At 38.4% G+C, this 23,548-nt stretch overlaps 3 protein-coding genes across 7 annotated transcripts in view; 1 reads left to right on the top strand and 2 right to left on the bottom strand.

Annotated features, from left to right (window-relative positions):
• Nucleotides 1-23,548, bottom strand: part of LOC134841795 (DNA replication complex GINS protein SLD5-like) — a 493,875-nt gene that overhangs the window by 373,084 nt on the left and 97,243 nt on the right. The window lies entirely within an intron of this gene.
• Nucleotides 1-23,548, top strand: part of LOC134841707 (uncharacterized) — a 343,993-nt gene that overhangs the window by 72,598 nt on the left and 247,847 nt on the right. The window lies entirely within an intron of this gene.
• LOC134841722 (cGMP-dependent protein kinase 1-like) overlaps nt 18,493-23,548 on the bottom strand; it is a 73,299-nt gene continuing 68,243 nt past the window's right edge. For all 4 annotated transcript variants that reach the window (XM_063857778.1, XM_063857760.1, XM_063857772.1 and 1 more), the window contains exon 16: nt 18,493-19,015. In XM_063857778.1, the coding sequence (XP_063713848.1) occupies nt 18,920-19,015 (96 nt within the window). In that variant the 3' untranslated portion in view covers nt 18,493-18,919. The remainder of the gene's footprint in view (nt 19,016-23,548) is intronic.

Raw genomic sequence — 23,548 nt, forward strand, 5'->3', positions numbered from 1 at the left:
GAGCAGTGTCATCTGCTCCTTATAAAACAGTACTAATGTTTTCTGTGATTTTTTTAAGAGCCGTTATGTATAGAATGACTGAAGGTTGATGCTCAAGTTATCCCAAAAAAACATGAGATTTGGTCTTATAAAGTTTTGTCTAACCGTACTGATAATAAGTTTAAGGTTTTAAAAAATTGAACAGACGCCATCTAAACTCCATTGTCTAATTTGACTAAAGTGTCAGAGTGATCCATCGAACCAAAAAATTATGAATGGTTCATAATTGTAAATGTAAAAATTAGTTTATTGTCCGACAACGACGTCAAAACACTTTCTAACAAGGTTAAAAGGGCTTCCGGAAGGCTCCCTTTTGATCTGAAGCTAATAATCAAAACGCTCACAATATGCCCCAAAATTATTAGAAGTCATGTTGGTCCGTAATCTGATGAATCATTGGTTTTTCCTTTTTTGAAAAATGACACAACTTAACCATTTTGAAACAGTTTGTGTAGTTTCCTCTTTTTGAACAAACCTTCCACTCTTTGTAGTTGTTGTGCTAGTACACTTTTTTTCTGATGAAAACAGTGTTGAGATTATAGCGATCTATATGACATTCTTTTTTGTACAACTTTTGAAGACTTAAGGACTTCATATAATTTTTTTTTCTTCCAAAACAGTAATTACTGCTGATGATGTTCAGGATTTTTTAAACACATCAAAAAGATCAAAGACCAAATGTTTATAAATATCAATTAAAAATTATACAGAAACACAAAACAATCGATGTGCTGCTAACTTCTGTCAGTCCTAATTGTTTCTAGCAGACTATTAACTACCAAAAACTTCTCAATGTTCTTAAGTGATTTTTTTTATATGTTTAGCTCAGCTGAAATCAGAACGCTTACACTTTGCCCCAAATTTATTAGAAGTCATATTGGTCTGTAATCTGAGGAATCATTAGTTGGTTTTTGAAAAATGACACAACTTAACCATTTTGAATCAGTTTGTGTAGTTTCCTCTTTTCTAACAAACCTTAAAATCTATGTAGCTCTTGTTCTAGTACACTTTTTTCTGATGAGAACAGTGTTGAGATTAGAGCGATCTATATGGCAATCATTTTTTTTTACAATTTTGAGGACTTAACGACTTCATATAAATTTTTTCTTCAAGAATAGTGATTACTGCTGATGATGTTCATGATTTTGTAAACACATCAGAAAGATCAAAGACCAAATGTTTAAAAACATCAATTGAAATTAATACAGTAACATAACACAATCAATGTGCTGCTATCTTCTGTCAGCCCAAATTGTTTTCTAGCAGGCTATTATTTACCAAAAACTTCTCAATGTTCTTAAATATTTTTCTTAAAATGTTTGGCTCAGCTGAAATCAGAACGCTCACATTTTGCCCCGAATTTATTAGAAGTCATATTGGTCTGTAATCTGAGGATTTATTGGTTTTTTTTTCAAATGACACAACTTAACCTTTTTAAAACAGTTTGTGAAGTTTCCTTTTTTTGAACAAACCTTACACTCTATGTAGCTGTCGTGCTTGTACACTTTTTTTTCTGATGAGAAAAGTGTTGATATTTTAGCGATCTCTACCGCAATCGTTTTTTTTTCTCAGATTAAAAGAAAAAAGTTAATCTTCTTTGTAGAAAATTGGCGCAACTACTTGCAAATTAATCATTGAAAATTTTGGCATGATCCGCGAAAAAAAATGGCAATTTGGAAGTTTTCACCGTATCCTACACTTTTTCAAAATTTTGAGAAAAGTTTTTTTTCTAGAAATAAGTTCAAGCGTTTGTTTTTATCATACTTTTGTGTTTTTTAGGAAAACTGACATATAAAAATGAAGTTGTTTGAGGGTTTTTTCTGTTCTGATATTTTTTCAACAACTGAAAAATGTAAAAAAATTTTTTTTTTTAAATTTGAAAAAACTGAACATCAAAAGATCAGAGACCAAATATTTGATAAAATCAATTAAAATTTATCCAGAAAACTAATGCAATCAATGAGTGATCTGATTTTTTCTGTCAATTTTGTTGACAAGCAGCTCGTTTTGTTTTCTAGCCTGCTATTACCTACCGTAAATTTCTCAATTTTCATCTTTTTTTTATTTTAACAGAAAATTTTATAGACATTCACAGAAACCATTGTTGAGTGAGTTTGGTGGGTTGGTTTACAGAGTTACTTCTTTTTGCTGATTTTTTTGATAGCGGAGAAAACGTTTAAAACGATAAGGTACCCTTCGGAACAAAACGTGGGAAGGTATCCTCGTGAAACAAGACGTTCAAAATACCAGTTCAAAATACCACTCGGGTCAGACGCACGAGAATTTTCACTCAGTATTGATTAGGTTGGGAACGCTAGAGAGGAGGATTCTACGGGATGTGTTCATAGTGAAAATAACGAACTAGGAAGCACAGAAATGGTTATGAAGAATAACATAGACGTCGGATGAAGTCTACAGTTTCAAATTATTCTACTTACGGGGGGATAAGTAAATCAAGAACTAAAGGGAGCAGCGGCGCCGGCGGGCTCGCTGAAAATAAAGTTGGAGCCTGTAAGCGCTATCCAAGAGGGCTTTCGAAGACCCTTCCAACGGGCGGAGAGAAGTTTGCATCGAGAAGCTACACGAGGCGGAGCGGATAGACGCTGTAAAAATGGGATCAAATTGTGTTGTCGACGGACCACATTTTAAAATGCCCAGCGAAATGTACAACTTGTAATTTTTGTGAAAATACGGGACAGTAATAATACACGTGTCGCGATAAACAAGGGACGAATCGAGGCCGAGTTTGGTTGATACACGGCAAGAAGGGATCCAGTGAACAATTTTATGAACAGGACGACGCATCATCGCAGCGTAAAAACTCAAACGGGTGAGTCAACAATCACGAGTCGGGAACGCGTGGATGGGACTCGGACAGCTCAATTGATTATAATTGTAGGTCGGAGAGAGCAACACAGAAATTAATTTGGTTAAGTGCCAAACACAATTCAGTTATTTTATAACTTGTTTATTAGATGAGGACAAAATCAAGACTATAGAGAACAGGCAGTTTTCTTAAACTTTTTGATACTGGTGTAACAGAAAAGAAGGTGACAGGAAGAATTCGTTAAAAAAACTGGAGAGCTTCTGAAACAAGGGCACCCTCGTGAAAAAAGACGTTCAACATACCAGTTGCTACCAAGGAACAGAAGGAGGGTGAGACGCACGAGAATTTTCACTCAGCATTGCGTAAATCATGAACACAACGACGCATCATCGCAGCGTAAAAACTCAAACGGGTGAGTCAACAATCAAGAGTTGAGAATGCGTGGATGGGACTCCGACAGCTCAAATGATTATAAGTATAGGTCGGAAAGAGCACTACAGAAACTCTTTTGGATGACTGGCAAACACAAACCAGGACTATAGAGAACAGGCAGTTTTCTTAAACTTTTTGATACCGGTGCAACAGAAAAGAAGGCGACAGGAAGAATTCGATAAAAAACTGAATAGCTTCTGAAACAAGGGCACATCCAAAAGCCCAACGAAATTTGCTACTTTCTTTGTATAGCCTATCTTTATCACGGTAAAAATTACGACTCGAGCAAACATCAGCCCTTGAATTGAGAGAATTAAACCAAAAAAGCATGAAATTAAAAACCAAATATAGAACATCGAAGAACTCATAGATGTTGTCGACCATATGATCAGCGAGCAAAAATCGACCATTTTTACTTCGCAACTATGAATTTAACGTACGCGTTTGAGCAGCTCTCTCTAAGTATGGAAATTAGCAATCACTGCAATTTCTCATATTGGAGGAAAGTCAACTAGGTCATTTAGGTTCAAAACAGGGTTCTACTGATTAACGGCTATGCCGACGGAAAATCATTGGGTTACGGATTCCATTGCAAGTGAGTGTTCGTACGCCCACTCATTTATTCATGATAAACTTACCCAATTCAAAGGAATGAAAATTGAACACATTGCAATGATTTGAGAAGACTTTGAAAAAACTCAATCGGGAAAACGTGGCTATGAAATTGTCTTAATATGAATTCGTAAATAAAACTGAAATGGGGATGACTATGCCACAAAATAAAAAAAGTCGGGAATGACCACGCTTAGTAGAAAATTTTTTGATAAGTTCACTCTCCAAAAACGCTCGCATAATTGAAATCTTTCATGAGATTGAGTAAAAGGTTAGGCAATTACTTGCCTGCACTGGTCAAATCTACGGCACCACAACGGTTTTTTCACCAACAAAAAGGATTTTTTGTGGCCTGTGGTCCCAGGAATGCTGAAGTGCATTCGAAACATTGAAAATGTAGGTTACGAACATTGTGGAGCTAAAGCATTATGACGTCCACAAGAAAGGACACCCGCATTGTCTGCGACACCAGTCACAACGGTCTGGCGGCGGGATTAGAGCATTTCCGCCCGGAAAAATGGCAAGCGATAAATTTTGCCTTCCTCTTTTTAATTGCGACTGAGGGAAAGTACTCAACAAATGAGCTGGAAAAGTTAGTCGTGGTGGGGAGCTCTGAATTTTTTAGCAATGAAGTGTTCGTACGCCCACTCATTTATTCATGATAAACTTACCCAATTCAAAGGAATGAAAATTGAACACATTGCAATGATTTGAGATGGGGATGACTATGCCACAAAATAAAAAAAGTCGGGAATGACCACGCTTAGTAGAAAATTTTTTGATAAGTTCACTCTCCAAAAACGCTCGCATAATTGAAATCTTTCATGAGATTGAGTAAAAGGTTAGGCAATTACTTGCCTGCACTGGTCAAATCTACGGCACCACAACGGTTTTTTCACCAACAAAAAGGATTTTTTGTGGCCTGTGGTCCCAGGAATGCTGAAGTGCATTCGAAACATTGAAAATGTAGGTTACGAACATTGTGGAGCTAAAGCATTATGACGTCCACAAGAAAGGACACCCGCATTGTCTGCGACACCAGTCACAACGGTCTGGCGGCGGGATTAGAGCATTTCCGCCCGGAAAAATGGCAAGCGATAAATTTTGCCTTCCTCTTTTTAATTGCGACTGAGGGAAAGTACTCAACAAATGAGCTGGAAAAGTTAGTCGTGGTGGGGAGCTCTGAATTTTTTAGCAATGAACTTTTCGGACAGAAATTCACGGTAGTAACCGATCATAAGGCTTTAATCACTTTGGTCACAGCTAAATGGAACCATAAAGATAAAAACTTTGCTTAGTCGCCTAATCGGTTGGATAGATTGTATCATCCCATGATTTTGTAACAGAATATACACTTTTTTATTTTCAAAGCGGCGTCGCAAACATCATGGCTAAATGGAAATATGGTTTTTCCAGCCAATCAGAGTCCATTATGCAAGGCCAAACAACAATTGCCTCCGGATAAGGGCGTGGATGCATGCCTTGAAACAACAGTCAATCGGAGGACTCAAGTTTGCATATCCAGGAGCGCTTATTTGAACGCGCAAAAACAGTCGGAGTAATTACTGAAATTCAAATTTTTTAATTGTTTTCTAAACGTGCTTCGAAGATAATTAGCTCGCGCAAGAAGTTGAACAACTTTTTAACTCATTATCCCATCAACTAATAGATTGACGAGAAAAAGAACGAACACCGTAATTTCAAATTGTTTCAAATTTCAAGGCAAGATAACTACCCATCTGTTTATGCGACGAAGCTTATACTGCAGTCAATAAAAAGTCAGATAGCTTTCCGCATTTAATTAGTGCGAAGTTAGTAAAAGCTAACTACATAGAGAAACCGCAGCTGGAAGCAATTTCGGACATGCTGGTGGCCAAGGACCCAAGTTCGAGAAAAACGTGAAGGCCATGGCTGTCTTCCTGAGGCAACACGTATATGACATCTATGTAAAGGATGGATGCCATTAAGTCCTTTACATTTTCCGGTCAGCAAAAGCACGCAAAAGTAACCAATCCGATTATGTTTTAAAACGCGTATTGAAGTACAGCAATACTCATGGGTACCACGGAAACTATACATGGTACAAATGTCCAGTTTCACAGCGAAAGCAATCAAAAGTTTCTGCAATGCGGAGGCCTTGAAAGAATCCACTCACCGGTTAATGATCATAGCTCAACCAGTTGCGTCGAACTCACAATAGAAAGTCTAAAGCTCTTTGTACTCACGTATCCTAAAGAAAAAATTCAAAAGAACTTTGGGATTTTAGTTGAACAAATTCTCGGGGCGTTACGGTTTGCATCAAACTTTTCATTCAAAGTGTCGCCATTTGAAACGCACCACAGTCGGGAAGTGGTACTCCGGAACTCAACAGAAAATGGCGCTCTAAATCCTCAATTGGAAAAAAGTAACGCCTCAGACGTCTGCTTGTTTAGTCAAACAAAATCACAGAGCCAAAAATATGCGCCATCCCGCTATACCGAGCTCGAACATGACTCGAAAATGGAGTACGACCAAGAAGACATGAATCACCCAAACATGGTCATGGAGGGCTTGGTTTTCCTAGATGGAGTGCCGGCGTAAATCAAGGCTGCAGATGTTAAAACCAAAAGACGAACTAGCAACCGTTCGTAATCGGTGTTCCAACGCCTCAAGGAAATCAGAAATTGTATAAACTGATTAAAGACAAGGTTGTGATTGAATCTAATAACACAACTTCACTGAAAGCCGCCAAACGAAAGGATAAAACTAGGACGACGACTAATTGCTTTCGGGACAAGAACCCGAACCCGTTGAGTTGCCATGCGGCGTAGTGGCGTGATGAAGAGCGAAAGCAAGCAGGCAGTGAACGAGCGAATCAAAGCCGTGTTGTGCCGCACTCTCGTATCCTGTAAGATCTGAAAAACCTGGTTCAACATCTGTAAATTATCGGCAATTTAAACAGATAATATGACAATATAAAGATAATATAAAATAAGGCAAACATCCTCCGGTTAACATGTTATCAAACGGTTTTCAACAAACAGAAAAATCTATAAACATTTTTGATGGCAAACTGACCTTAATCGGACAAACCAGTAGTTTTCAAGGCCTTTTGTCTAAGCAAATCTAATTTTAGCTTTTTCACTTTCGCGCTATAATGACGTCATTAATTTAAGCGCGAACATCTTCCGCGCCCAAAGGAGCAAAAACGGGTGCGAGTTTTACGGCCGGTCGAGTTAGCTCCCCGGAGCGGGTGGTAACTACGGCGGATCGGGCTATGTTGTCTTTTCCGTAATTAAGGGTTTTTATACGAGCCAGAGGGTAGTGTCCCCTTGGGCTGCGTTCGTCAACAATCCACACTAAATCCCCTGTTTTTAAAATAACGTCACTATCGGAGTGCCACTTACTGCGTTTATTTAGTGCTGGCACATAATCTCGCAGCCAACGACTCCAAATTGCGTTGGCGTAGCTTTGCGCTCGGATATATTGCTTTCGATGGTCGAAGTGCTCCTGGAAAGAGAGAGAAGGAAAGCTAGTACCATTTCGGCCTAACAAAAAATGATTAGGAGTTAACACCTCGAAACCATCCGGACTTGCACTTACTGATGTTATAGGTCGAGCGTTCAGTGATTGTTCTACAAGACAGAAAGTTGTTTCAAGGACTTCGGGAGTGAGCTTTCTACTTCCTATTATTGCGTAGAATACCCTTTTACAACACCGAACGAGGCGTTCCCAAGAACCACCGTGATGCGGGGCTGCCGGGGGGTTAAATTTCCACTTAATACCTTTTTTCGCCAGCTCTGGGGGTGCTTGATCGTTCCATGACTGAATACATTTTAAGAGTTCTTTCTCGGCTCCCACAAAATTGGTGCCGTTATCAGACCAAATGACTGATGGAGTGCCGCGACGGGCAATGAATCTTTCGATTCCCATTACACACGAACTCGTGTCCATGGATGAGACAATCTCAATATGTACAGCTCTGGTGGTCATACATGTAAAAAGGAAGCACCATCGTTTTTCAGAACTCCTCCTGATTGAGACGTAAAAGGGTCCAAAGTAATCAACACCACAGTTTGTGAAGGGAGGCTGGCGGTAACCAAGCCTTTCAACTGGAAGCTCTGCCATCATAGGTGTGACAGTTTTGGCTTTGCGCTTCCTACATATAAGGCAGTGGACTTCAATGGACTTCAATAAAGAGCGAAGGTTCAAGATTGCGAACTCTAAGTGAATTACAGCTCGCAGGTAGTCTAAGAACTGGTGCTGATAGCGATAATGAATATCACTTACGAACAATTTCACCAAAGAATGCCTTCCATCAAGGATTATAGGGTGTTTTGTGTCATATTCAGTTTCAACTAGGCGGCGAATTCGCCCAGTTGAACGAATGAGGAATGCAGGACCCATAAACGGTGCATACTGTGCAATACGACTAGACTTTTTGACGGTTTTGTTGCAGGATAGGAGTAAATATTCCGCTTCAAAAGATTCCTTTTGGGAAATCATCAAAAGTCGTTGTTTGGCGGTTTCTAATTCAACCGGATCGATTATTTCCTTGACTTTAGTGCGGTAGTGCCGGTGTTTCGGACTAAGTCTGAGCATGAAGGCAACCACTCGCTGGAGTTTACGAAACGAGCTGAACTTTTGCCAATCAAATAAAATGGGTTGTTTTTGATTTAGTGCAACGTTTGAAAAATTAGAGGCTTGCTGTAAGCCTTCATTGAGGTCACAAGCGGGACCAGCCAGGCGGATTTTCTTAAGTATTTCTATGCTCGGCTTGAAAGGCCACTCGCCACTTTGCAGCAGACTTGGCCCGTTCACCCAGCTGCTTGTTTTTAAGGACTCCGCTGAGATTCCTCTGGTTCCCGTATCAGCAGGGTTGTCTCCACTTAAGACATGAAACCACTGGTCTACGGTCGTACTTTCTAGAATCTCTCCAATCCGGTTTGCCACGAACGTGGGTTGCTTACTACCTGAGTTTAACCACTGGAGCACAGTGGTGCTGTCAGTCCACATGAACGTGTTTGACACAGGAATGGTTAGAGCTTTGAGGACATCTTCCTTCAAGCGGGTAGCGAGTAACGCGGCCTGCAGTTCAAGCTTCGGTATGGAAAGCGCTTTCATGGGCGCCACTCTTGCTTTTCCAAAGACGAAGGCAACTTGTGTTTCGAGTGAAGTTTTCACACGGGCGCGAAGAAAAGCTACAGCACAAAAAACTTCTTCTGAGCTGTCACCGAACATGTGTAACTCAACCCAATCGACTGGTCCGGAGAAGTAGCTGCGCTTTATACTCATTTTCCCTAGAGATGGCAAACCAGAGTGCCAGGCAAGAAATTTTGTCTTGATATCAACGGGTAGCTGATCATCCCATTGTTGACCATGAATGCGCCAGATTTCTTTCAACAATAATCGCGCTCTTACGGTATAGGGCGCTACGAGACCTATGGGGTCGAAAACGGAAGAAACAAAACTTAACACTGTTCGCTGTGTTATCGAATTTTTAAGTTCACGATTGACACCACGGCTTACGACCAAAGTGTCGTCAATATGGTCCCACTTCAGACCAAGAACATGAGAAGAATTATCCCCACAAGTTACAATATTTTTACTTTCCTGTTGCGGCGCGCTTTGGGGCGGGTTTAACTCTTTATTAATTTTAGTTACGTTACTTATGAACTTAGTTAATTTAAAACCACCTAGAGCTAACAGAGTAATCAACTCTTGACTCATTTTAAATGCAACATCAGGGTCCTCAAAGGAGTCAAGGTAGTCGTCCATATAAAATTTCTCTAGAACTGCGGACGCTGCGTCAGGGAACATCGCCTGATTATCCGTTGCAGTCCGTTGCAATGCATAATTTGCACACGTTGGCGAATCTCTTGCTCCAAATATATGTCTGGTGTACTGGTGTACAACCACATCGGCTGTGGGGTCCTCCCGCCACAGAAAACGAAGAGATGGTTGGTCCTCTGGAAGGACGCCGACTTGTAGGAACATCCCTTCAATGTCAGCCGATACGGCAAAATGATGTTGACGAAAACGGAGGAGAACGAACACAAGGTTCTGCAGTAGGTCGGGTCCTACTAGCAACGATTTGTTCAATGACGTACCGTGGAATTTAGACGCTCCGTTAAGGACACGCCTCACTTTACCAGGTTTGTTTGGGTTCACCACGGGATGGTGAGGAAGATACCACTCGCGTATGCTGCGGTTCGAAAAATTATGGGGAGGAACTTGAATCACGTATCCTTTACTCAAATCATCTTCGATAGTTTTTGAGTATTGATCCCTTAAGTGAGGATCTTTCGCTAAACGTTTCTCCAACGATTTTAACTGAACCAAAGAGGAATAGTAATTATCTGGTAACATGATAGATTCTTCTGCCCAAAGCATACCTACAGCGTATCTTGATCCATCGTGGACGGTGGAGGAATCAAGTATTTTAGCCGCCCTTTTGTCTTCGGCTGAACGGGAATCGACCTGTTTATAGGCTCCGTATGACTCTATTTCATACCAGCGTTTGATTTGACAAGCTAGTTCGGTATCATCCGTATTGCACTTGAAACAAGTAGAAAGGAAACCAGTAGATGTCGGCATTGGGCCGCTCAAGACCCAGCCTATTGGAAGGCGAACCGCGACGGGCGATTTGTTTGGATCGGCCTCACTCTTGAAATACTCCTCAGGCCGAATAGCATGGAAGGAGTCTTGACCAATTATTAAGTCTACATCGGCGTAGCTATACACAATTGGTTTGATGGGAGCAAGGTACGGATACTTGCTCTGTAATGCAGGGATGTTGACGGTATCGGTACCGACTTTAAGTTCATCCTTGACAAATGCGGTTAATTCGAATATGTATTCGAATCCATCGAAGTTAGAAGATACCTTCATCTGAACTTGTTTCGTTTTAACAACAGTCGTTGTGTTAATGCCATTTACTGTGAGATCCAAATCTCTTCCTGAGAGATTCAGACATTTGACTAATTTAGCCGATATCCAGGAATGACTAGATGCTGAGTCACACAATGTTAAACAATCAGCACTCTGGAAATCGGTGGAAACTTGGAGTTTGATTATGGGGAGTAACCCTTTCGATGTTATGATTGACGATTGGTCGTTCGAGATTGCGCAACTTACATCCAACGGAACGGGATTAATGTCTGCATGATTCGAACTTGCGTTTGGTATATTCTTGCTGAATGATTTTCGATCAGCGTTTGTGCTCGCTTTATCCGGCTCTGCATTAGATCTTGGTTGACCAGCGTTGGATCTTGTATGGCTATCATTTTTTTCCGGATTTCGACTAGGAAAAACACGTTCAGCCCCATGGAGAAGTACACTATGGGTGCTAGTGCAACCTGGTTTGGTGCATTTCTTTGCTCGGGGACATTGCCGGAATGCGTGGTTCCCTTGTAAGCAGGAGAAGCACAATTTATTTTCCGCAGAGAATTTCGCACGTTGTGTTGGAGTTTTCTCCTTAAACACAGAACACTTCCACAAGGCATGTTTCCCCTTGCAGAGGATACAAGAAGGATATTCAAACTTTTTCTCAACTGTACTTGTCGAGGCAAAAACTCTCGTTACAGCTTTAGTTTTGGATGGCTCTTCGACTTTGGGTTTTCCAGGCATATTTTTCATTTGCTCATGAGCTTCTGCTTTATCTTTTAACCAATTGTTAAAGTCAATTAGGTTGGGGCGTGACCAATTACGTTTCACGACAAAAAGTGACCACGATTCTCTCATGTTTGGTGGAATTTTCGAAAGAGCTTGATTTAACAAAGAGACGCTTTTCAAATCTTCTTCATAATCAAGAGACCTAAAGACAGCCACTAGACTTGAAATGGTCATCGAGAAGCTAATGATGTTCTCAGAGTTGTGCATTCGAAGCTGCGGGAAACTGGACAACTTATCAAGGTGGGCCGTAATTACGTTTTGTGGCTGGCCAAACTTTCTTTCTAGAGTTTTCAGAGCATCTTTATACATTCTTCCACTGTATGCGAACTCTGCTATGGCTGACTTAGCTTTTCCCGTGACTAATGTTTTTAAATAAGTCAACTTCACATCATCACTTAGGGACGCTGCGTCTACAGTACTGCAAAATTGGCCAAACCATTCGTGCCATTGGAGCGGGTTGCCATCGTACTGGGCCAGCTTCCATTCTGGAAGGGGATCCTTCTTTGAGACTGACAGAGCTTGGACTAAGTCTTTCAGTGTAACGGCTTGCGGTTGGGGAACTGGTTGCAACGACGGTAATGTGTTGCTAGGATCAGCTGCAAAAGGTTGCTGCTGATATATGTAAGTGTTTTCAGCCGATGCGTCGTGATTGGGAAACCCATAGTAGACGGTACCACCACTTGATGCGTGGGGGAATTGTTGCTGAGATATTGGCGTTACGGATGAAAAAACACCAACTGATGGGTTTGTGTTACCATCACTTGTTACCCCAGTGATGCATTGGGTGACTGCGGGTGTCCACTGTGACATCAGTGGCAAGTTGGGCTGACTAATAACGGCAGGTTGTCCGCTAAACGGATTGTTCACTGACGCAGGGTTGCTATACACGTTATGTGATAGCAAGTTTTGATTTCTGCAGATTAAATTTGCAGGTGGTTGTGACACAATGGCATGGGGGGTGTATCCAGAGTATTGATTGGAGATGGCGGGCATGTTTCCAACAACTCGGGAATCGTTATTGAAGTTGTTGACGGGGATATGTTGAATGGAAGACAAAGGATGAGGTACAGAGAAGTAACAGCATACCGGAGTATTGGTAGCTGCTGTTCCAGCTGGATTAAAAAATGATGATGTATTGTTTTCGCAAAGTGTAGCGTTATTGGAAATAAGCAACGACTGCGTTTCGTGCTCAGGATTAGTGGATACAGCGTGCTTGATTCCATCGCCATCGCTGAAGGAGACGGTTGGTTGATAGGGATAACATTGTTGATCACAATCAAAAGTCCGATTCGGCAACGATCGCCGAGGTGAAGTTTCCGCTGTGGACACATTTCTGTGTTGATGCGAACCACTTTCTATATTTATACAGTTTTCAAACTTTGAAGAAGACGGAATTACCTTGGGTCCTTTTTGGTTTTCTAATGCATGATCAACCCAATCGTTTACCCTGTCAGAACGACGATCAACCGAAGACGCCAGCTCGAGATGCTGATCTATTTCAGACTCTTCGAGGTATTCAGTTTCAACCATTTTTGCTTCAGCTACTTTAATACGATTTTCTTCGCTTAATCGTTCCATTTCAAGCCGACTTTTTTCGATTCGTAAACGATGTTCTTGCTCTTTACGGTCAATTTCAAATTTAATTTCTTGTTGTTTTCGTTCCATCTCAATCAGATGCTGTTGCTCTTCGATGATGGCTTCCTGTTGTTTCAGTCTTAAGGTTGCTTCGTGTTGTTTTTCCAACTCTTCTCGCTTCATCTTCGCTAGGAGCAGCTCTTTGCGGCGCTCACTGGGGGTCAATGATTTCATTGAGCTTTGCTTACTCGACCCGGATTTTGCCGATTTTGATGAAACTTTTGATCGAATAGTTTCACTGACGCAGACCTCTGAAGCTTGATTAGATTCCATATGAGCGCGAGCCTTACCAGTTACTTCATCGTTAACTTTAACTATCCTATCCCACCATGCAGCCAACTCCGTTAATAATTTGCTATGGTTATCGGTTTTATTAGCTAATATCACAAGTTCATCATTTTTAGCCAATGCTTTTTCGAGAATACTCTTGCAAGATTCAATTAAGGCGTTTATTTTTGTTTTCCGAATTGGTCCCTCTAAACTCTCAGTTATGCGACTGTGAACTACGGAAAGCTCATTTTCTAGTGATGTTCGACCATTCATCAATCGTCGATATTTTAACTCAATTTGTTCTGTCATTTTGATTACTTTTAAACTTGTTCACTTCTACTCAACCGCTCAACTGCTCAGTTTGAGAGAGAAAAAAAAAAAGAAGAATAATTAATTTAAGACCTTATATTTAGTATTAATAAATACATTCTGACTCATTAAACAATATCACACCTTAGAGAAGCAATTTATTTAACTCCTAGTGCTGCTCAGCATTTCTTCTGTTTCGATTAGCTTGCCGCTTGCGTTTTCCTGGCTTAGGAGTATTTTTCTTTGAAATAATATACTTCAAATTCTTGCTATAACGCCTAAGGATCGTAAACGTTTTCAGTTCTAGAGAGGGATCCTGGTGTAGTTCTAAGTACTTTTGCCCTAACTCAGTGAGGTTCTGCTTCCTTCTAGATATCAGGTCTGTTACTATATTAATAACTAATATACCTGACTCTTTCAACTTATTATATATATCTTCCGTGCCTACACGCTTACAGTAAACGATTGCATAAATATTGCGTTTATAGTTTAAAAGAATCTTCTTAAGCTGGTTAGGAGTTAGTGCGTTAAAGTTATTACTACGGTGTCGACTAATAGAGTTATTAACAGCGTCGTGCCAAATAACAATGTCGGTTCGGTTTAAGAGATAGTGATCAAGTTGATACTGACAAGTTTTACGGACGTTCACTGCGTTATGGTTGAAACTTAACCCGGGAATGGCTAAGCACGATTGAGATACACGCTTTTGCGAAGCGGGGGACAGTTTTTTCAAAGCGTGGTGCAGCGAGCTAGCAGCTAGTATGAACATTTAGTGATTTAAATCAACTTAAGAGGGAGGGAATCAAGCAAACCGCGACCTGACCTCCCGCAACACCCTGAGCTAACAAGGTTGTAGCAAAAGGTAAGACGATTTGCTTAATAATACGCTACGGGTCTGGACTACGGCTAATTTTATCCAATTGAACTAGTTTAGTTAGCTGCACCACGTTTCAAGAATAAACCCGGCGTTTTTTCAGATTTTTTTTTTTTTCAAAATTTTTGGTCTTTTTTTTTTCGATACGGTGTTGAGCTTACAAACAAGGTGTTAGGATAACGTAATTAAGGTTTATGAGGCCGGTTTTTTCCTAAACCCACAGAAAATTTTCTGATCAGGTTTTGGTATCGAGAAAAATTGGGGGCTACGATTTTGCCATCAAAAAACCTCGTATCAGAATTTAAAGCATCAGATCAGCAAGTTAGCACAAATGGATAAAGTTTTGGTTTTTTAGTCTTACAAGTTTTGTAGAGGCGTTCACCGGTAGAATCCAAATTCCACAGAAAACTTCGGGTGTTGAGAAAAAATGGGTCCACAATCCACAATCAGGTCTCCCTCCACTTCCGCCGCCAAATCCACAGGAAAATCTGGGAACAATTCTGCAATCTGCAATCTATTTTTTTTTTAATTCGCTTTTGTCTCTAGAACAAGAGCCGTAAACCGACCAAAATATCAGTACAATTGAGGAAGTCAATAATTCACCTCAAAATTCGACACAGCCGTTTGATTTAGTTTTGCCTTGAGATCAAGAACCCGAAACTGACCACATTCTCACAACAGTTGATGAAGTTAAGAATTCGAATCCAAATATATCACAACCAGAACCACAGTTCACAATTGAACAATCAGTTGAACAATCAGTTTGGAATCGTTGGCAATATCGTTCGGAATATCGTCCTGAATATCCTCTGGAATATCGTCCGGAATATTTTCCGTGTCGTTTCGGCCGATTGGGTTCACGAGTATTGTCCTGGTCAGGTCGGCTGTGGCTATCCGTACTCTTTAGCGACCAGTCGCAGTGATGTTCCCCTCAATGCCTTCAGCAATGATCAGTCCCAAAATCAGCAAAGTCCGGGTCGGCTGTGATTCGTGCCAAACTAACGGCTGCAAGATTGAGTCTGTAGCTTCCTGTCAAACTAATTGCTGCAATATTGAGTCTGAAGATTCGTGTCAATCTAACGGCTGCAATTATGAGTCTGTAGATTCGTGTCAAACTAACGGCTGCAATATTAAGTCTGTAGATTCGTGTCAAACAAACGGCTGCAATATTGAGTCTGTAGAATCGTTAGTTTGGAGTCGTTGGCAATATCGTCCGGAATGTCTAACGTCCGGGTCGGCGGACCAAAATGTGCCGCACTCTCGTATCCTGTAAGATCTGAAAAACCTGGTTCAACATCTGTAAATTATCGGCAATTTAAACAGATAATATGACAATATAAAGATAATATAAAATAAGGCAAACATCCTCCGGTTAACATGTTATCAAACGGTTTTCAACAAACAGAAAAATCTATAAACATTTTTGATGGCAAACTGACCTTAATCGGACAAACCAGTAGTTTTCAAGGCCTTTTGTCTAAGCAAATCTAATTTTAGCTTTTTCACTTTCGCGCTATAATGACGTCATTAATTTAAGCGCGAACAATTGCTTTCGGGACAAGAACCCGAACCCGTTGAGTTGCCATGCGGCGTAGTGGCGTGATGAAGAGCGAAAGCAAGCAGGCAGTGAACGAGCGAATCAAAGCCGTGTGATTGTCTAAAGTCAAAAACGAGGGAAAACAGGCCAAAGGACAAGGCGGAAGAGCAAAGCGGACGAGCGAAGCGGACACGCACAGTGGGAGATGGTTGCTACGGAGCAGCTGCTGGCATCGCAGGTCAGCAACGAGGGGATCGGCGAGCCGCCGGTTCTAACCGGACGAGACGAAGAGATCCAAACGAGGAGCGTAGTAGCAAAAACAACGGAGAGGAAAGGAAAGACGAAGGCGGGATGACCACGCAAGCGGAGAGTGTCGTATTCAAGCCAGGGCTCGAAGAATCAGGTTGAGACCAGCTCGAGAAAATTCTCAAAAAAGATGTTAGTATCGAAAATTGAGGCGGTGATGTTTGACAATATCACTGAGGGGCCGCAAAAAGAAGGAGACGATGCGAAGGATATCAAAAGTGGGGCATAAGAGTGTATATAAGAAACAGGATGTGCCGTCAAAAAGAAAGCTAAAAGGAAGAGCCAACTTCAACATTTTTGAGCCCACGGAGAAGGTAGGCCAGCCAGTCTAAAATTCAATATAGTTTATTCAACACTGAATTTTTATTATGCATTTCAATTTACTGTTTAAGAGGGAATGTCTTAAGGTATAAAGCTTAAATTAGTTTTTTCAGTTCATTTTGGTGTTGACCTGCGTGCCTTTGATGCTTGCTAATTGGTACCAGTCAACAGCAACATCTACTGTCTTGAGGTGCTAAAAAAGTTGAGTGAGTAATTTATTTGATGTGGATTTGTTTATTACAAACAGTACCTTCAAGTAGCCCTCACTTTAGTGCTCAAAATTTACTTGTTAAATTACATCTTTATCTTAGTTATGAGTTCATGCAAACAATAGTTTGGATAAACTTCTTTCAAATTTAGAGAGTGGTTGTTTGCACCTTAGAAATTGAAAAATTGTAGTAAAAAATGTGTTACATAAGCCAAAAATCAAATCCCGTGTTTTTCGGTTACTATAGTAAAAAAATGAATTTAAATTTAATTTTTTCAACTCTACAAAAAATCTTTCAAACTTTCAAGAAACTCGAAGCCAAATGCGAATGCCACAGAGTGCCCCAGAGAGATCTCCTGTTTTCCAGAAAGTCTTGTTAAAGTTGACTTATAGCAATTTGAAAAAAAATCATTTTCCTAAGCCAGTTTATGAGCTGACTTCTAAAATCGTAAATACTCTACTCTGCATCCAAGAAACTTGTATTTTTTTTTCAAATGCCTCCTGTTTTCCTAGTTTTAACCTCACATAAGCAATGTTTAAAAAATGACAAAAACAAAGAACTGTAATTTCAAGTTTTGTTTTTACTTATGAATAAAAAGCATTTAAAAGAGAATTAGCATGGCAAAATTTGTCATTACCCAATCAAAATCAACACAGATAAACTATAATTTCATAAACCGTTGATTCGCATTTTGTCTGAAGTTTGAAACCAATTGCCACCAGAGCTGCAGATACTCGAAATTCTTGAAAGAATCATTATATCGCTTCACTTTTGATATATTTTGCTTTTCGTGTTCGGAACCAAGAAGGAAACAGAGAGCCATTGTTGAGAGGAAATCTCAAATCTGTCAAATTATTCCAAAAAAAAAGAAAAAAGTATTTCTGCATTCGAGGTATTTTCGTGAGAAAAAATCTCAAACCTGTCAAATTGCTTTAAGAAATAAGTTTTTATTTGCTCATGAAAGATTTTTCTGCATTCCAAACGCAGAATCTTTAGTTACCTAGTAATCGAACGGTTTTGAAATATTAACATGCATTTGATTTAGTGTCTTTAAAAAGATTTCAATTAGCATCCGATTTTCGATAATTATACAACATCATTCCGTTATTGGCGTATCTTTATGCAAATTCTTTGGTCCTGTCTTTGATTCTATGTCATGGATTCAGAAGTTTTTCATATGATTTAATGATGTTGATTTAAATATAGATTTTTTTTTCAAATTTGATCGACATTCAAATGAATGAATTTGAACCATAAAATTTAAAAATACCGGTGGATCCTGAGCAAAGATGGCTGTTTTTTATCAAGCTTACCTTTTAGAATCAATTAGTTGCATCCCTTGGCCCCTATGAGCTCAAGGTCAATACTGATAAGCTGTGTTTAAATCTCCCCGAAATATCATTGAGATTTCTCTCAGTGGAAATATTCTTTCCTTGGTCTCAAAATTATCAGATTAAATTTTTATTTGATTGATAATGACGAGCATTCATAGCATTCATGCAACACAATATAGAAAGAAAGTTATCAAACTGCTCATTAAATAAATTTCAGAAACCATTACCGGAAATGAAATATAAATTTATTACCATATTTTTTTTTTACAAATTAAACAAACTAAAGTAAGAATCGAATTTTAATCAAAAACCAATTTAATTTCAACACAACTAAATGAATTAGCTTTCAAGCAATGGATTGGTTTTTTGTTCGTAATTTAGAAATAAAACTATTCTTGAAGAAAATTGCACATAGCAATCAATTGCCCCAGGAAAGCACGACGGAACCTCTGAAGTTCACAAATTAGTTCATAATTCACAAAGTTTGTCTTCGTAAAGATAAAAGAGAAAAATTGGATCACGACTAAGTTGATTTGATCACGCGATTCGACTAATCTCTTCCTAGAAGTGTTCATCCCATCCTGACAGTTCGTCTTCGACCACCTCTTGGTCAATCTGGAGGAAGTCAAAATTGGTACTGTCCATGGCATTTTTAACCTAAACACAGAAACAGCCAGTCGAAGTTGATGCAAGGTTTATCAAGTCAAAGAAACTTTTGCTTTCGGAGAGCGTTCTTTAGTGCCAACTGGAGAATTAATTTCTTCATTGAATGCAAGCTAACAGACAATTTATTGGTATATGTAAAAAAGAACATTGAAAAAGTCTATCAGCGAGCATAAACTAGAAAGGAAACATTACAGGCTATATTCAAGAGATCGCAATATTAGATCAGAAACAAACAAAAAAGTTCTCTTCTCAAACTTTACTGATAAACAACATAAAATGAGATTTTTTAGCGACTATTGGTGCCTTAGTGCATTTCTTCATTGCTGTCATCAAATCGATCAAACAAACAAAAACTTACAACATATCTTCAATGATTTCAATGTTTTTGTTTGATTGAGTTCAATTCTCTCAAAAATTTGGTAAAATACCTCAAAAACTATGCACTTTTGGTTTATAGCGGTGAAACACACATCAAAGTCTTCTTACTGCAGGGTGCCAAAAATGTCCGGAAACTTTTTTCGAGGTTTTTTGAAGCATATCACTCAAAACTTAAAAAACAAAATACAAACTGTGATATCTCAAAAGAAAAATCAAATTTTGAGTGGTTCAATTCTTACACAAGACTCGTGTAAGCTGGAAAGAGGAACGTATTAATCATTAAAAAAAGCGAAGCAGACCTGTGTTTCGCATAATATAACTCTACCATAACTTATGCACAAAAACAAGTGATTAATTTTGGGCAAAACTCTCACATTATAAAGCATCAAATCAGTTTCACTTGAAACTTTTAATAGTAAAATACCTCTTTTTCCAATGTCACAATGAGTGTCACTTTTTTGTTCAGACAAAACGGTTTGCTGCTTAGTATTTTATTAAACCTTCTAGTTTTGTATGAAATTTTTGAAATTTAGAACTCACATCATTTAAAAAATTTGTTGAAATAAAGCCGTTCAATTCAAAATTCAAACCCTCTACTCAAATATTAAAATGAGTAATTTCTTAAAACGTGAAATTTACTCCGTTTATTAGAAGTTAGACAGAGTATTTTTTCTCAACGAAAAAATTGTTTGTTTTTCGTTTAAACGAAATAAAAATGAAAGATTGTGAGCAATACTAGAGGTATTATAGGAGAACTTTTTGAAAAGTAAAAAAAACTTAAGCTGAAAATGTTGAGTTTTGGCTGAATACGCATTTTTTGCGGTCAGGTCGCTTTTTTCTTAAAAGTTTGTAACATCATATGTACAAAAAATTTTGCATGCCGAGCGAGTGGCGGGGGAACATTTTTTGGCTCTTTTTTACTGCAGCTATTTCTGGCTGACGAACCCTAAAATATTATCAACAGGACCTTTGTCGTAAAAATGTACTAATTCTGAGGGAGGAACGTGCGCCAAAAAAAAAACAACTTTCTGATGAAAACCTTTTAGTTTTTTTTCTATATGGTGAATTTAGGGTGTCGATAGAGCTCAAAAAACTTGAAACAGCTGACCTAAAGAGAAGTCTTCCTCGACCAGTTTTTGTTAAAAAGAGTTGTCTTGACCATTAAGCCCCCTCCCCCGTCAAAAAATTCCTGCCCAGGCATTTGCTATAAGCTATTATTCAGTTCGACACATTGAGAAACAACGTGTTATATGAAAAACGGTGCATGTTGGAAAAACATGATGTTTTTGTAGTTTTATGTCTATATATCTAGAGGATCTATATGGACTTGAAATTTCTAATGAATTTCTACAGATATTTTGAACAAATAATTTGAGGCATCGAAGAGCTTCATAAAAATCTGTATGGGAGATGTGTCTGTCTCTGACATTAGAGATAAAGACTGCAGTTTGACATCAAACAATCATGGTAAAAAAAAACACTGTTGTTTGATGTTTTTGACGTATTAATTCAAAAGATTCAGACAAATAGTATTGGCGCCACAGCCCTCATCAAAAAAGTTGTATAAGAATCAGATGATTAACCTTTTATTTGACGACATTTCACCAACACAACTTCAAAAAGAGATAAGGAAACAATATAAATTATATGACGATATCATCAATTGCTTTTTTTCAATCTTCTCTTTTTAGGAAATTTTATTCTTGCCGCCTCTTTTGATATCTTCCATCAATTTTGAACTACGTCATTTTTATGCAAAAATATGGGCTCAACAACGAGATAAACTACTTTTCCCGCTATCATTTTTAAATGCCGCGTGAATAAACAATTTTACCAATTATTCTTTGTTTTTTTTTCAATGCCCTTTCATTCTGGTCAATAAATGGTTTCAACAAAAAGGTGCATGAACAAATTTTTTTTAACGCTCGATGCTGTATCACCGCTATTTCAAAACATTTGTCTGCTAGTATTTTTGGGACCGAGAACTAAAAGAAGATGTCGCAAAAAAGTACCAAAAGGAGTAATTTTTGAAGAAAAAAAAACAGCAACCAGAATTAAGATGTCAGCAACGCTACTGGTCCAAGGAAATAGACTTTTAAAGGGAGATTTTGTTGGCATTTTTTCGTTACATATTGTCAGGCCCAGATCCAGTTTTTTCTCAGAAGTGAAATCTCCCCCATTGGAATTCCCGTTCAACCCCTCAAAATTACCGTTTTGTTGCGCCAAACGCGCTTTTAAAAGACATAAATAGTTAGTCAGCCAGAAATTGATATCGTAGAATAGTATAACAAAAAATGAAACAAAATTAAGTCAAATACAGCAACTAAGCAGATCAAAATACGCCGCAATTGTAAATCAACCAGTCGTTTAGATTTATCTAGAAACTAATTATTTTTTAATGTTAGACTAGACTGATCGTATCAGGGCGAATTCCTTAATGTCCCGACTGCCTTTTAAGGTCCATGGAGCAGTAATAGCATGAGACACTTAAATGTAAAAAACAGAAAACGAATTTTTTAAATAATTGAGATTTTTTGTTAAAATCATCCCCCACACGCCATGTAAATTACAAAGTGACAGGTTTTGCTTCTAGTAACAAATCAATAGGAAAAAACTTCTTTGAACCAATTTGGAACGATTTCTAACACGGGTTAAATCTCCGCTTATACGTTAATAGCGTGAAAAATATCGCACATTAATTGTCTCGAATTGGCTAAAATGGTAATCGTTAAATCCTCGTAAGTTTCCGAAAAATAATCACAGATAAAATATTTTTTCAAATTTAAGCTCAAGGCAACAATACCTTTTGAATGATCTTTTAAACTCCATCAAAAAGTGCTAGTGAAAAAGTCGAAGTTTGTCTGAAGAAACAAAAACCACCCCGAGCACGTTATTTTCGTTAAAAAATCGGAACAAAAAGAAATAGACCATTTCTCACAGAAAACTTCAAAAATTAGATTAGCACATCATTGTAAATTTTTTTTTCAGCAGAGAAGTTTATTATTTTTGTTACAAAACGTTTTTTCAAGGGATCGAACAAGCTTTCACAAGATAGATTTGTTAAGTATTTGGGATTTCAAAATAAATAGTTGATGCCAGAAAATTAAATTGCATTTTGTTGAATGTGCCATTGTTCAAGTATTTCAGCTTAAAAGTATCAATTTTTAATATTTTGGTTTTTTAGTGTCAAATTGTGTCAACCGTGAAATTTTTTGGCTGACTTTAGAGCAAACAGTTTGAAAAAAAATGAGGAAATTAGTTTTGCCACTAAAATCACACATTTACTTAAACGTTTTAAGCAATTAGTTCCTGATATTTGAAATTGAGACAGTTTTTTTACACGATGCCAAAAAACAACAAAGACTTACAACAAAACGATAAAAAAACGACACAACAGGCTATCTTTTTTCCGACTTTGCTAAAAACAACAAAAAATTAACGAGTTTTTGAGAAATTTTGCAACTGGAAGCTATGGAAGCCCCATTCTTAACGTTAAAAATTTTCAAAGCAGTTGTTCTAAAAATCATGAGGGTTTCGAAACCGTCTAATTATTATGATGCAGGCGTACAAAGTTTCCAGAGTAGTTATAACGAGTACCGTAGTGATGAGATAACAGGGCTCAGAAATCATTTCAAACAAATTTAAGGCAAGCTGAACATACAAACATCATAATTATGAGACAAATATTTACAATTTTGTGATTGAGATAGGAAAAATAACTTTTGCTTGTTTCTGAAAATTTTTCAATTGATTTCTCAAAGCTACTTCAGGCACTTTGCACGTTAAACGATTGACCAAACGTTTAAAATTTTAATCCGACATGAGTGTAATTGTCTTCTTAATATCTCTCGAATTTTTTTTTGAAAAAATTTGATCAAGTCAACGTTATTCTGTTTAAGCCACTGAACGTTTTCGCGAGAAGCCCTTTCATTTTCAAAGTTCCAGTCTTTCAAAAAAAATCGTTCTTAACTTTTTGTGCCTTTATTCCATTTGAGTCTATAGTTTTCTAATTAACCGTGAAGAAACTTTTTCGGGCAACAAAATCTATGGCAAAAAAACATGGATAGCTGGTAGGTGTACAAGTAGCACAGAAAGTTCCGACGACAATAACAACTGTTTTTGTTCGTGAGGTGATGGAAGAAGATT

The sequence above is a fragment of the Symsagittifera roscoffensis genome, chromosome 1 (assembly GCF_963678635.1).
Source record: "Symsagittifera roscoffensis chromosome 1, txSymRosc1.1, whole genome shotgun sequence".
Taxonomy (NCBI): domain Eukaryota; kingdom Metazoa; phylum Xenacoelomorpha; order Acoela; family Convolutidae; genus Symsagittifera; species Symsagittifera roscoffensis.